Here is a 13,124-nt window from a genome sequence, read left to right as displayed (position 1 = left end):
AAACAGTAACACCAAAAAATGTTTTAAAGTAATGGAAATATAACGTACTGTTGCCCTGCACTGGTAAAACTGGGGTGTTTGCTTCAGGAACACTATTATAGTTTATATAAATAAGCTGCTGTGTAGCCATGGGGGCAGCCCTTCAAGCTGGAAAAAAGGAGAAAAGGCACAGGTTACATAGCAGATAACAGATAAGACACCATTGTATTCTACAGGGTTTATCTGTTAGCTGCTATATAACCTGTGCTATAAATTCTAGTAATGTTTCTGAAGCGAACACAAAACTTTTACCAGTGCAGGGCAGCAGTACATTATAGTTTAATTTCTTTAAAATATATACATTTTTTGGTGTTACTGTTCCTTTAAGGAGGTAAAGTAATGGTTTTAAGTTTGCTACTTGTCTAGCAACCCATAGCAACAAATCAGCAGGTAACATCTGATTGGTTTATATGGACAAAAATAAATGTGGGCTGACATCTTATTACATTGCCCCAAAACTGCCTGACCTGCGTTTTGCCACGGATTGGATTAGAGAGTCATTAGAGCTGTCATATTTGCATTCTTCTGCAATAAACTCCTTTATGTCATCTTCAGGCCTTTAAGACTTAGCTGCATTTTCAGCTCAGTGAGCTAGTGGTGAAATGCCTCAAATTGCACTTATGGGAGTGATTATTGGTTGAAGAGCAGTTCTCACTCTGTGCTTTAATATTTACAGTATGACCTGGAATTTACGCCATTGTGACACGTTCCATTTGCAAATGTAAAATTAGGGTTCTACTGTATCATTCATTTTCCCATTATAATTCTACACTTATCCTTAATGAAAGGAAAACTATACCCCCAGAATGAAGACTTGACCAACAGATAGGTATATATCCTATGAAGAGGCCTAGTAAAGAATCATACCAAACTTGAATGTATATATCAGTAAATATTAACCTTTTACATCCTTTCCCTTGAGCCCCCATTTTGTGATCTTCTATGTGCTCCCTCAGAGATCACATGACAGGAGATAATACAGCTCTAACTGTAACAGGAAGATGAAGCAGGGCTTTACATATAAGCTGTTTTTATATTTTTTATATAAACATATAGTACATTGATCATGGGTATAGTTTTCCTATAAGGACACTGGTGTCAGTTTAGGATTATCAAGAAAATATGTCAGAATCTGGTCTGTAAAGCCTAGAGTTAAATGGTTCTGTACTAAGTACTTTTTAGTTTTGTGAAAGCTTTAATTTTGCATTTCTGCTTATATTTTAATGTGTTTTATTTATATTGCTTTGTGACAATTACATGGCATTCCTCCCCATCTCCTATTTTGTTCATGGATTATTACATTACATCATGTCTTATTGTGTTTTGTACATTTGTTTCTTTATCATATAAGAAAAACTTTATTTCATTTTTTATGAGAACCGGAGCAGCTTCACATTTTTTTAAACAATGATGTGGTTTTGGAATGGATATGCCTGAATTAAACTGCTTTCTGCTAACCAGTTTTTTACTGGTCCTAAAAAGTGCATTTGATTTAGGAGACTGCCTTTTATTGCATGTATTTATTTGAACTCTATGCATTTCCTCAGTATCTCTGAGCCTCAGAACTCACATAGCTCAAAAAGACCAGTTATACACTTAGAATTATAATAAGAATGCCCCCACCCTTCTTGTTATTTTGCTTGCATGTAATCACAATAAATAAAGTTTTATGCACGGCTGAAAAAAAAACATATATGCATGTGAATTAGTCTCCATCTTCCACTGTTCTACTTTTTAAATCATTATTTTTGGAGCCTGAAACCTATGGGGTACTTCAGCTTTACCAGTAGCTGCAAATTGATCCAGTTCAGATATTTACTGTATGGGATGCCAATCATCCCATGTTCCACTCTTTATAATTTCCATATTTTAAAAATCCGGTTATAGGGTTTTCTTCTTAACGAAACAGAACTGTGCATTTTCTTCAAAAGTACACTAACGCAGTGCTGGCAATGTATTTGTCTTTTTGTATTTAAACTTAATCTGTTATAAAGTCTTGCTTTTGTAAATGTCTTGAATGGTATTTCTGGCTTCTCCTAATATCCATTAATCACATTGTTACTCATTTTGTGTTAAAGGCAGTGTGGTTCAGTGCTGTCTGTGTTTAGGAACAGCTCTAGCAACAGTCCCCAAGAGAGAATATGTCAACTGGGAATAGCCCAAGCAGCCGTTGGACATTTAGAGCAAGACTTGGCACCGGTGAGGTCAACTTAAGGCTGATGGTGATGGTTAATGGATTGAATAAGATAATGCCCTATATTGTGCATCAGGGCTGCTGCTAACTTTGTAGGGGGTTGCTGCATAGGCATAATGTTCCACCGTGCTTTGCTGTTGCACTAAGAACACTTATGTAGTTTTCCCTGAGGAAAACCAAATTAAATCCGGAAAACCTCTCTTGTACCCAAGAACTATAGCTGGATACTTCACTTTATTAAAGAGGGTCATGGAGAACCAACCTGTTGGGTTAGAATCACTAACTTAAATCTCACGCCTTAGCAATAATAATTTTAACATTTTCATTTTATATATCATTTCTTCATTCTTTTTTATAAAAAAAATAATTAAATGAAGATGTCTGGCCTACTTTTGAATTTAGTTTTATTGCATAACTTATGGCAAAACTTTCAGTATAATGGTTGGTAATGCCTATGACTTCAAATGCAGATCTCCATCTTGCTGGGCAAAAATGTACCCAGTGCTGCTTCTGTTTTTTCTCCTAAATTATGACATTTGGAATAGGCAGTCTGTATCCTTAATGAGTGAGTGTTACAGTATTCTTTTCCAAGAAATCCAATTAGAGGATACTCTGTAGATGTACTCCATGCAGCTAAATAATACCCAAAATTAAAATACCAAAACGTATTTATTTGGATCAGGATCTGTTGGCAATAGTGGCCTTGGCATAAGGTTTAAATCATGTTTATGCTCCTTAGGGGTGGATTATCTTCATATTGAATTTTCAGTATAAGATAGACATTATTTTTTCTGAGACAATTAGCAAGTGGTTCTCATTTTGTTATTTTTTTAGTTTTTAGGAGCCTCTCCAGTTTGAAATTTCAGCAGCTGCTGTCTGGTTGCTAGGGTCTTGTTTACATTAGCAACCAGGTAGTGGTTTGAATACGAGACTGAAATATGAATAGAAGGGGGACTGAATAGAAAGATAAGGAATAAAGAGCAGTAGTGTTTTTGGTTGCCAGGGTCAGTGACCCCATTTGAAAGCTGGAAAATGTAGAAGACGAACGCAAATAATTCAGAAACTATAAAGAAATACTATAGAAAGAAAGAAGGACTAATTGCAAAGTTGTTAAAGAGGACCTGTCACCCTAAGAAATAATTTGAAATTCTCTTTATTGTGTTTGTTAACTAAAATAACCCTTACTTACACTACATAACTAATATAAATCTGGTTTCCTTCAGTCCTGGACTTACACAATCACAGCAAATAGGCAGGTGCCATTTTGTGGACACTGTTATGAAGGCAAGCTTTGTATCATGCCAAAATCTTGTTTATGTGCCAGAACGGGGGACCAGATGCCCAGGCCCATGCACTGGCTACACAATTAGATGGTGAGGAGGGAGGGGAAAAGTGAGAGCTGAATTGAAAGTTAAAGTACTTGTCTGCCCCGCCTCTATGCCTAAGGCATAGAAGCGGGGCAGGCAATATATGCTTGACAGGTGGAATTTTTAAATGCCTTTATAATGGGTTTGGATGTGTTAATATAGAAATTAATTTGGGTTTCTTGTTTAATTTGAAAAGGACTTTTATTATACAGCTTTTTATGTCTGGGTGACAGGTCCTCTTTAAGAATATGACATTCTGTAACATGCTAAAAGTTAACTTAAATGTAAACCACCCCATCAGTCTATTCAGTTACCCCTAATGCTGTGTTGATGCATCATTGTTACCCCCCCAATAATTTGTCACTCTTGCAGGGGTTCCCAAAATGTGGTGCTGGCCCCTCAAGGGCTGTGGCAGACTGGACATTTGGTGCCTGCACTTCTCCAGCACAAAACATCCAAAGTTACATTCCAACTAGTATTAATGTAAATCACCAATAAATATGGAACGTTGAACACTTTGTCACCAGTGCTGCAGGACATTAGCTGTAGGCAATAAAATGCCCCATCTGCCATTACCCTTACAGCAAGCTTTGGTTACCATGCCTCTTTTGTCAAATGTGCCAGGAGAAATGCTCATTATGCCCATGCACACATCTAAACATGTCTGCCTGCAGGTAGAATTAAAAAAAAAATAAGAACTATTTTTTTTCCCAAACAGAATGAAACTATTTCTTGAGTGACTGGTGTCCTTTAAGCTGTAAACTGATGTATAAAATGTCACCTCAGTCTCAGTGGTCTCCAAGCAAATGAGCATTAACCTCTAATTTCACAGTGCCCTTAAACATTAACCCTCTTAAGGGGGCCAGTCCCACAATTTAAGGACATATGCTTTAAGGGGGTGAGTAAGTTTCAATAATGTCCCCCAGATATGCTCGGCATTATAGTAAAGCTACAAGAATCCCTCCCTCACCATGGCAAATAATCAGTCTTTAGAAATCAGTTTCTATATTAAGACCACTTGCTAATTATCTAGGAAAACCACTATCATATTAAAACACATTTTAAAAATTTAGATGTGTTTCAATAGGAACAATAATGATTCGGCAACCAATCATGAATTAGTTCTGAGGAGTGTAGTTTGGTTAGAATAATGAAAGGAAATGACAGCTCTAGGGTTTTACAATTGTTCAAGTTTGGAGTGCTAGTGCTATTGGAAAAGTTCCAGATTAGAAGTTCAAAGATGTGTAGCAGAATGGTTAAGAGCCAAAATAACCTCTTTAGAAGAAACCATATTCACTAGGGTACAATGTCTCTTTTGTACTGTAGAACACTGTGTGGACTAATAAGATGTTGTGCTTTATAATATCTCACACAGTTTGTATTTAGGTTTCTGTGTGATGTATATTAAATTGTTGTCGGTTTCCACTTACACCACTCCCATGTGATTTTTCAGATTAACCTGCATGAGCATGTCAAAGAATTCTTATGAACTCACCAAGTTGTATCCGTGTTCTTGCTCTCATTCTGCATGTGCTAGAACTTTACATGGCCACCTCTTAGTAATAACAGCATTGCACTGTAACCCAGGGTAGGGGTGTGTATACAGTGCTACACCATTGTACCTGAGGGATCGTGTGATCTTAGGTTTCAGTACAGCAGACACATGCAGAGTAATGTTGGGTGTTGGTGCTAATTGTGTGATTTGTTAGCAAGTTTTTCCTTTCTGACACTAATACATGTACCCATTTGTTTGTATTTGACATTTTAACTTATATAAAGTTCAAACAGAAATGTACATTTTTTTTCTTACATCAGAGGCACTAAATATAATGAAATATAGCATTGGCTGTTTTATAAATGTAACCTGTAACTTTACTGTTGTGCCAGAATTGTTCATTAATGTGGATGTTGCTGTGCATATATGTAGCCTATAATACATATGTACCCGCTGCATATTTTCATAGTGTAGGGCCCAAATGGGATGTATTGAGGGACACTGAAACTGATTGTATGTCCTAAATTATATCTCCTTTCTTCTTTTGTCTTTTAACAAGACCTTATGTCTTCTGGCAACACATAGAAAATGATTGCTCATGTAATGATATACTTACCCGATTGTCTCTAACAGGAACAGGGCTAAAACTGCATGCTAAATTTATTCCTTGCTGGAAAAAATTAATACCCACTATTTGTAAACCTCATTGGATATGTTCTTTGCACTGTGTGCATAGTGACAGAAACCCTCTGACACTGTATTGTTTGTTATGGGAAAATGAGAAATTCCTTCAGCTTTAACTGGGGATATAGTTCCTGGTTAAAGGGATACCACCATAATCTCTGAATTAATGCTGTGCAATCTTTAGGAACTAATTTTCTGGAGGTGGGACATTGTTTAAAGTGCCCTATTTTGGGGGCTATGTTATCCCACCCACTGCTAGCTTCGGAGCTCGATTCACTACGGAGCACCAAAAGCTGGTTTGCTGCCCACTCTTTTCTGTGGGATCACACAGAATCCCAGTTGGTTCTTTGCAAGCTTAGACAGAATATTTGTTTCCAGAAAACAGATTTATGTGACAAGAGAGCTTGCAAATAACATAACAGAGAGGCGCCACATCTAAATCATTTTAGCAAAAGACTTTATAAAATTAATAATTTTATACTGGGAAAATTAAACTTCCTTTGTGGTATAAGCCCCTGTGTAGATAAAGTTCTGGCTCTGATCTTCTGGAGCCACCACTTTCTGATCCCAGACTTAAGTTACCCTGAAAATGGTAACTTACCACACTGTAAAGGTGAATATTTTCAAAGTGTTATATAGTTTTAGAGAATTTTTTTTTTTTTTTTTAAAAGTTCCTCACACAACATTTTTTTCTTATATATATAATATATATTTTCTAGCACCCAGAGGTAATATCATTCGTTTTCAATATAACAAAGTGTTAGTATTTCTGCAAGTAATGTACATTCAATATCTGTTTGTAAGGCAATAAAGTGCATGAATCAGTTGGTAATGCTAATTCTTCTCTTGTTTGTTCCTCTTAAGGCATCGACAAGGAGAACGTGGAACTGTCTCCCACCACAGGCCATTCAAACAGCAGTAGAACACGCCACGGTTCAGCAAGCCAAGTGCAAAAGCAGAGAAGTGCTGGCAGCTTCAAACGTCACAGCATTAAAAAGATTGTGTGATTTATTTTTTTTATTAATTACCCTTTTTATTTATTTTACAGTTCCTTTTCTAAAACTGACTTAACTAGACAGGAGGCTCACCGGTGGCCCCATGCACATTATGATGCTGCACTTAATTTTTTTTAACGTTCCCATGCAGTCAGCCATGTTGCCAGAAGATCAACGCTTTGAAAGCACTGCTTGAACTCAGCACCATTTGGTTACTTAACTGTTTCTCTCGATATTCTTTTTTAACATACTGTGTGAGGTAACAATGGTCACAAGTGGATAAGCAGTTGGTGAATTCACAATGAAGGATCTCGGATGTCTAAAAGAAAAAAGGTGGCCTTGCCTTTTATTGCATTGTCTGAACATAAGTGGCATTTTCATGGAAGAACTGCCCTTTTCTCACCTGTGTCTTTTTTTTTTTATATAGTTGTTTGTGGCATATTGTTTCTGTTTTGCATTTAAATGCTAATTCTTTCTTGTGGCTTTGGTGGCAAAAGGATCACTTCCAGATTTCACTACCCCCCTTTTTAAATTTTTAGCTGTGGATTTTTTTTTACCTCTATGCTTCCTGTTTGGTCTAACCAGAATAAGTCTTATTGATGGTACCTCATTAGGCAAAGATGGGTTCATGATATTCATGTTTCACAAAGATTTGTGGGTACTTGCAAGAAATCAAATTAAATCATTCTATTTTTATTTTAGAAACATATATATTCTAAATTCCTGAACAGAATAGTTTTTTCTTATCCCATTTAAACCTTTTGGCCTGTTACTTTCTCCTAAATACAAGAAGGAGAATTTTGTTGTTCTGCACTGGTTACCAAAGGCACTATGTCTTCTGGCATAATTGAATTTCAAACCTTAGTATGTTTGCCACAAACTGTATGTAGACTGTAGTTATAATTTAAAGTGAATAGCCATTGCCCAGAAGGGGTAAAAGGGCCCAAACTGTTTCTTCCTGATATCGAAACAGCAAAATATCCTTTTGAACACTTAAGCTAGGTTTGCAGACAAGACAAGTCCATGGGTGTGTTTTAGTCCATAGCCTGGCAGCAAAAGAAGCTCTTGTACAAGCCTAGTGCCTGCAAGAATAATCTATATACATTAAGTGCAATGCTGAATGTTCTTGAAGTCAGCACTTGGGAGACTTGATGAAACGGTACAGTATTAATGAATTGTCATTGTCGGTCTTGGCACTAATGGTCCATTGTGAACAATATAAACCTCCCTCTTTACATGACTGTGGTTCACTGCACCATACAGGTATGAGATCTACTCTCCATAAACCTCTGAAATAAGGCATTGCTGTTTCCCACAGTGTCCTGTTTAAGCATTTTGGACTGATTAGCAAATTACAGAAACACCCCTTATCCAGAAATCTCAGTGACCCAGTTGTTCTGAACAACAGAATCTTGCTTTGCTGCAAGCTCTATTATATTAAAGGTGGGATATTAAGGCTTTATTATGGATTCTAAACAAAATACCCTTTGAATTTAGTGAAAAACGTCTCTGTAATTATTGTAGGAAATTGTAAATGTAATTGTTAAATAGCAGTAATAAACTCTCCCAGGGTAAATCCAGTGGGTGTTTTCTTTACATTTAAAGGAACAGCAAACAAAATACTGTGGATAAATGAGAATGAGAGAGCCAAAAATAAACCCTGTAATAAACAGCACCCACAACCCACACAATAACTTTTGTGGCTGTCAAAGGCAAATGACCCATATTGATCCTCAGGATTTGTATTCCTTTGTACCCTTACTATAATAAGCTAATTAGGTAACAGGAAGGCTTTTTTTTGTTCTGACCTGCAAAGAATCGATGGCTGTCAGTCATTTTATTCTTTTTTTATAGAGCGCACAAAATGCTGCAAATAGTACCCCTTATTTCTTGTTGAAAAGTTAGCTTTAAGACAGTAAACCTTTCCATATTTGGTTCTTGTTAGATACATATTTATATAATTAACCTGCTTTAACAAAAACATAGATTTCTTATAATTAACAAAAGGCAAAAAGTAATGGTATACTATCCCTTTAATTTATGCACAGGCAGATTAAAGCTGCCAATTTGAGTCCTTTAGACCAGTTTGCCAGCTTATTTTCCCTTGTATGGGGACCTCCGATGGGCCTTCTCAATCAATATCTGGCTGAAAAATCAACCAGGTGTCCATTGGACAGGTTTGATTTTCCAGTCGGATCGGGAAACAGCATCAGCACATTGATGCAGTCCTTGGTCCGACACCTCCTATATCTCTTTTTGTATTTTGATAGTTTAGCCCTAGGGCCAAACATTCAAATTAGCCTGATAGGGAAAAGATTTTCTTGTTTAGCATTTGGTCTTTACCATTATGTTGGGTTATACAGTCAGCTCTGGACCTTTCCTTCAGCCTTTTAGTCACCCTCTTTATTCCTCCCAACTATGGTACTTCCTTTATAGAAGCAGCAAAGTGTCCAAATGAGGGGCTTTCTCCTTCCATACATGTTTATTGGAGGGGTTCAGTAAGTACATTGGAACTATTCCATCACAGTGAAGTCAAGTATTAACACACACACCCAGTCTGTAGTAGTACTGTAGGAAATACCTTGTCAAATTATGATTTTGCTAATTCCTGAAATGCTTAAGACCAAAACAGGTTTGGAACAAAAATAAAAATAGTGATAATTAAAGTAAATGAAACAATAATAAAAGTAAATGAAACTCCACAGCTAAAGCAAAGTAATGGAACACATACACTCCCGTATTTCATTATTCAAGCACATACTCAACATGAAATCACAGAATTAATCATGATATTTCAGGTGTAAATAGACATTTCTTTGGGGTGTTAGCAGTTTATTTTTATTTTTTTTTGTTTACAGTCCTGGAAAAACTATGGACAGAATCTATTATGCAAATAGTTTGACAAAATAAACACGTGCTGGTTCAGTTACCTTGCAGTAGCTGGCAGAGATGAAAGACAGATGATTAAAGGGAAACTATTGTGAAACAATCTTTTCTATGTATTTGTAAATCTTGTGTATCATTGTATCATCCAATAGTACAGGAGTATTATGTATATGTACATATATACACACTCTTACATCCCCCCACCCCCCATATCATTGACATTATTCTCAGTTGTATGTATTTCTTTCCCTGAAAAGAAACTGAGCTAATATTCTACAGAAGGCTTTGTGAAGTTCCAACCATTATTAAATACTAATACATGATAAGGCTTTTAAAGTAAGGTGGGAAAGTACTCTTAAAAGTCAAAATTCCATTCATGAATTGTAAAAAAAAAAAAAAAATTTAAATGGAGAAATTCATAAAGTTTACGATAGTTTTCCTTTGTATGAAGCCAGTTTTTTGGCTTTGACGTCGGTAATATTATTACACTACATGCTTGGCTGTCATTCAAAATAAACCCTTTAATATTAGCGTGACCAGACTGAAAAGTGTGACTACCCACCTTATTTTGTGCACAGAACATTCCCTTTGGGAGTTGCCATTGCTCACCTCAGCAGAGCCATTCTCCATAGACCTTATAAGAACAGGCTCATTGGCACAGAAAAGGTGATCTCTATCAGGAATGCCCTTGCTGAAATGAGAAGTGTGACAGCTCTTACTGATGTGTCGATGCAATAGGCAGTATGATAATTCCACTGTCCACATTGGGCCATGCCCCCCCCCCCTCCCATTGTACATTACATTTGCACATTTGGTATATTTTCTACATAACTCAGCAGCTGAATACTAAATAGCTTGGCTTCATTCATCATGTACATCAGAGCTAAAGGTCGACATCTATCTAACAGGACTAAAGGTGGCGTGGGAGACGAGGCGACCGATATTGGTAAAAGTCTTGAATATTGGTTGCCTTGTTGATTGGACAGGACTGAAAATTTTGATCGGGCGCCTTTTGAAGGTGCTGAACATCAGAACGTTAATACTGAATCCTCAAATAGGGGGTAAAGAATTCCTTTGTTTTTACCAACATATCAGACAATTCAGCTCTTTAGCAGAGTGGACGATTGTTTTTTCCTACCATCAATGGTTGTGGGAAACATCGTAATTGTAGCATGTATGGTCACCTTAACTTAATATTGTTTGCTTCAGTGCAGTTATGGTTGGGCTTCAAGATTCAATTGAAGTCTGCTAGTTTGCCATGCCCCTATTAGTTAACAAGGTGTTAATCCAAAATTTCACTTTAATTTGCATTCAGGCTGGGTTTCCAGTAGTACTTGGCACATTGGCATTCTTCAGAGATATCAATCTGACTTTGACACTGCACCCCCATGCAAGCCACTGTTTGAAGTCTACCCCAGGGGAAGCAGCCAATGCAGCTTTATGTATCCTAGGAAATCTAGCACATGTGATCTAAAGAATTGTTGTAAAGTAATGCTGAAAATGTTGCAGAATTCTGCCCCTACCTTTGTAATGAAGGGTTCGGTGAACTTTCCAGAAGGCTGAATTGTTCCAGCAGATAATTACTGTCATTAGATAGGTGTTATAGTGATAGGTTGGCATGATATTTTAGAAGTTCCACCCTACTGGCATATTATACTTCATTGTTCGTGTAATAGTATAGGAGAGAGCATTTTCTCACATACTGTTAGCTTTTGTTTTCTCTGTGAGCTCTGATAAAACTGCAGTTAGAAACACAGCAGAGTTGGACAACACATTTTGGAGACCTTTTCATTTTCCTTTGCTTTGGGCAGCTTGCTTTGAAATCTGACATTATCATGACTGGTCAACAACCCTTTTGGAACAAGTTTTAATAGCCCGCAATTACCATTCCAAGGATTCTGTATGTTCCTGTACACCTGTATGTCCCTGTACATCCCTCCACCAAGTCCTTTTATGTTTCACTCTCATAGCGGAGTCAGATCAAAGGCTAAATGGTCATATCCTTTGCCTTGTAAGATGTGCTTAGATCCTGGGAATACATTTACAATCCCTGTTATGAAGCAAGAGAGCACCACTGGTATTAGGAGAATAGAACCTGAACGGAAGAATATTTTAGAGATTTTACCACCCCATATCCACTTTACTTGTGAGGTCCACTGTTTTGGGGTAATGGTCAATCACTCTTAAGTCTTTCAATTTAAGGTACAGTAAAGTTTTTTGTTTTTTGTTTTTTTTTTAAATATACACAATACTTATTGGTCATTTATCAAAACTGAGCAAATTTGCCTGTGGACAGTAACCCATGGCAACCAATCAAATTGTTGCATTCATTCTGTCTGCATCTGGCTGAAAAAAGATACTGATTGGTTGCTATGGGTTACTGCCCATGGACAAATTTGTCCAGTGTTAATAAATAAATGAGCCCAGGAGTGTACTTCTGCTATAACATTGATATAACATATTCCTTTCAAGCATTTAATATAATTAATTTGTAGAGGATTAGATCAGTATCTTTTCAAGTGTCTAGTATTTGTCCCTTTCCCACTCCCAGGCAAGCCCACACATTACAGGCAAATGGAACTCGCCTTGGCTCTGATGTGCATGGTGATTGTTGAATTAAGTCCTATATTCCTGCTGAAATGTAAAATGGAAGGCTTTAAACTGACCATAGATATTTTGTGTGTGTTCTGTTCATGTTTGGGGGGTTTTTTTGTGTGTGTGTGGAGAGGGGGTGTTGCTCTGCTTTCCCATCCCATTCCTTTTAAAGCATGTCTTATCCAATGTTATGCAAGAGGCTTTACCACAAAGTCACTTTTAAGTGTTAGCCACATTTTTTTTTATTGCAGTACATTCATATGTAAATATTTTTGTGTAAAATTTGACAGAAAAGTATATTTACTACACTGTAAATACATGTGACAATATATTGTATTATTTTGCTTTTTTTGTAAAGCAGTTAGTTGCTGTACATGTATAACAAACAAAATTTGATTATTCTAGTGTTAGTAATTGTTAACCTCTCTACTTCCTGCTGTTGAGTATGTCAAAGAGGAAATAATGCTGGGTGTTCCAAACTCACACTGTGTATGATAGCTTACGGTTTTATTTTCCTTTCAGGCCATAAGATCTCAAATGTTCCTTTACTCACTATCCTGTTAATATTGTACGCAAGTGTATGCCAGCAAGAAAAACTGCCACAGTCAGCCAACCTGGTACCTAGGTCCAATTAGCAGATACGGTTTATCAGAACTGTTCCCAACCCATGCTCCCTCATGTATGTATATCCCCTTTTTTGAAGTAAAATGTAAATTAAACCTGCAATGGTGGTTTTGTGTCATTTTTTTCAGTGTACTTCTTTAGTTTTTAGACTTGCAAGCTCTATGTTAATGTACATAGAAAGTAGGGATGCACTGAATCCAGCATTCGAACAAGATTCAGGCTTTTTTAGCAGGATTTGGCGAATC

General features: G+C 36.8%; 1 protein-coding gene across 4 annotated transcripts in view; it reads left to right on the top strand.

Annotated features, from left to right (window-relative positions):
- Positions 1–12,981, top strand: part of nf1 (neurofibromin 1) — a 139,302-nt gene extending 126,321 nt beyond the window's left edge. For 2 of the 4 annotated variants that reach the window (XM_018091613.2, XM_018091610.2), the window contains 2 exons: positions 2,118–2,238; positions 6,644–6,732. In XM_018091613.2, coding sequence (XP_017947102.1) covers positions 2,118–2,197 — 80 coding nt within the window. In that variant the 3' untranslated portion in view covers positions 2,198–2,238; positions 6,644–6,732. Of the gene's footprint in view, positions 1–2,117; positions 2,239–6,643 lie in introns of all 4 variants that reach the window. The other 2 variants (XM_012957569.3, XM_002936819.5) reach the window with 1 other exon arrangement.
- The last annotated feature ends 143 nt before the right edge of the window (positions 12,982–13,124 follow it).

The sequence above is a fragment of the Xenopus tropicalis genome, chromosome 2 (assembly GCF_000004195.4).
Source record: "Xenopus tropicalis strain Nigerian chromosome 2, UCB_Xtro_10.0, whole genome shotgun sequence".
NCBI classification, from domain to species: domain Eukaryota; kingdom Metazoa; phylum Chordata; class Amphibia; order Anura; family Pipidae; genus Xenopus; species Xenopus tropicalis.
This window is presented reverse-complemented; position numbering and strand designations above follow the sequence as displayed.